Here is a 1,557-nt window from a genome sequence, read left to right as displayed (position 1 = left end):
TTACCAGCTTACTCCACTACTGAAACATCCTAACATCCCCGTGAAAACAAAACTCAAAATGATCAACACCACATTCATCCCAACACTCACCTATCAATGCCAAACATGGACCACGAACAAGACATTAGAGCAAAGAATTACAACATGTGAAATGCGATGCCTTAGAAAAGCAGTAAACAATACCAGGCGAGACAAAATCAGAAACTCAGTAATCAGAGAAATGAAGTCATGCATCACATCCAACACCAAAGTATCAAATGGTTCGGACATCTCATGCGATTACCAACACACCATCCAGCACAACGTGTCTACATGAAAAAAATTCGATAGCAACAAGGCCTGAGGGCGACTGAGAAAGACCTGGATAGATGGAGTCAGGGAAACATTAACCACCCATGGCATCCCCCTGACCCAAGCTCTCCGTTTGGCGTCAGAGAGACGTCTCTTTCTTCCCACGACACCCAAAAGGGTATAGGCGGCGGATAAAAGTAAGTAAAGTAAAAGTGAACTGTCGAATCTGTTCCAACGGCCACCTGTATGAGACAGCTGCCTGCACAAACGGCCACTTTACATTTCACCCTCAGCGTTTTTTTTTTTATAACTGGCATTTTCCCGCCAGTTTGGATATTCGTATCACTTTTTTTTTCTTGGCTCAACATCTTTTATTTCCATTTAAGAACACATTTCTGAGTGGATTTTTTTTAAACTGAAAAAACTTTGATTGAAGGCACATAAAATATAAGAGGGATAGAAAAGAGGGATAGAAAAGAAGTAGGGCCTATATCAGTGGCGTATTCTCAAACACCAACTTCTTAGGGGCAACGCCCTCCACAACCCAAAGCGGGTCCCAAACGGCCCGCAGTCCCTTTTAAAAAATATTTTAAAAGTCGAATGGCACAATTATTGTCTTAGACAAGTGGGTGTCTTATACAGTGTCACTATTATGTTAGGGAAAAAACAAACAAACAAAAACAAAAACAACCCCCCCCCAAAAAAAAACAACAACAACCCAACAACAACAACAACCCAAAACCCACTACTTCATTGGGGGAACGGGGAATGGTCGTTCGTACAGGTGATTGCCTTATACAGGTGGCCATCAGAGCAGGTTCAATTGTGTACGAAATAGAAAACAAGAACCAAAAACATAAAAAAATAAATCAAAACCATAAAAAAATAAAAAGGCGGAAGGGAAAAAAGCAACGAAAGAGAACTTTTTTGCAAAACAGCAGACGGCAACACTCACCCGGAAATGTGTCCTCCCCGGGGAATTTCGGGTAGCTGGGTTTGGCGTGATGTCCTGACGTCACAGCCAGATAAGAGCAGACGAACACGATTTTGACATCGGTCTCCTCTCCCGCTTTCCCGTCGTCCTTCACCTTGCAGGCTGTGATGCGCCATTTCTCACCTGGAGGCGGGAAGGAGGAGGAGGAGGATTGGATTCATACAAACACGAATTATACTTGGGGGAGAAAAAATGAGTGCAGATAAAAATAAGAGGTAAACGATTTAAACGTTAGTCTCTCTCTCTCTCTCTCTCTCTCTCTCTCTCTCTCT

The 1,557-nt window shown here is 42.8% G+C and overlaps 1 protein-coding gene across 1 annotated transcript in view; it reads right to left on the bottom strand.

Annotated features, from left to right (window-relative positions):
- LOC101861269 (flavin-containing monooxygenase 5) overlaps positions 1-1,557 on the bottom strand; it is a gene marked incomplete in the record, with an annotated part of 24,330 nt that overhangs the window by 9,586 nt on the left and 13,187 nt on the right. Inside the window, 1 exon segment of the mRNA XM_013079318.2 lies at positions 1,228-1,408. Within this exon segment, the coding sequence (XP_012934772.1) occupies positions 1,228-1,408 (181 nt within the window).

The sequence above is a fragment of the Aplysia californica genome, unplaced genomic scaffold (assembly GCF_000002075.1).
Source record: "Aplysia californica isolate F4 #8 unplaced genomic scaffold, AplCal3.0 scaffold00048, whole genome shotgun sequence".
NCBI lineage: Eukaryota > Metazoa > Mollusca > Gastropoda > Aplysiida > Aplysiidae > Aplysia > Aplysia californica.
This window is presented reverse-complemented; position numbering and strand designations above follow the sequence as displayed.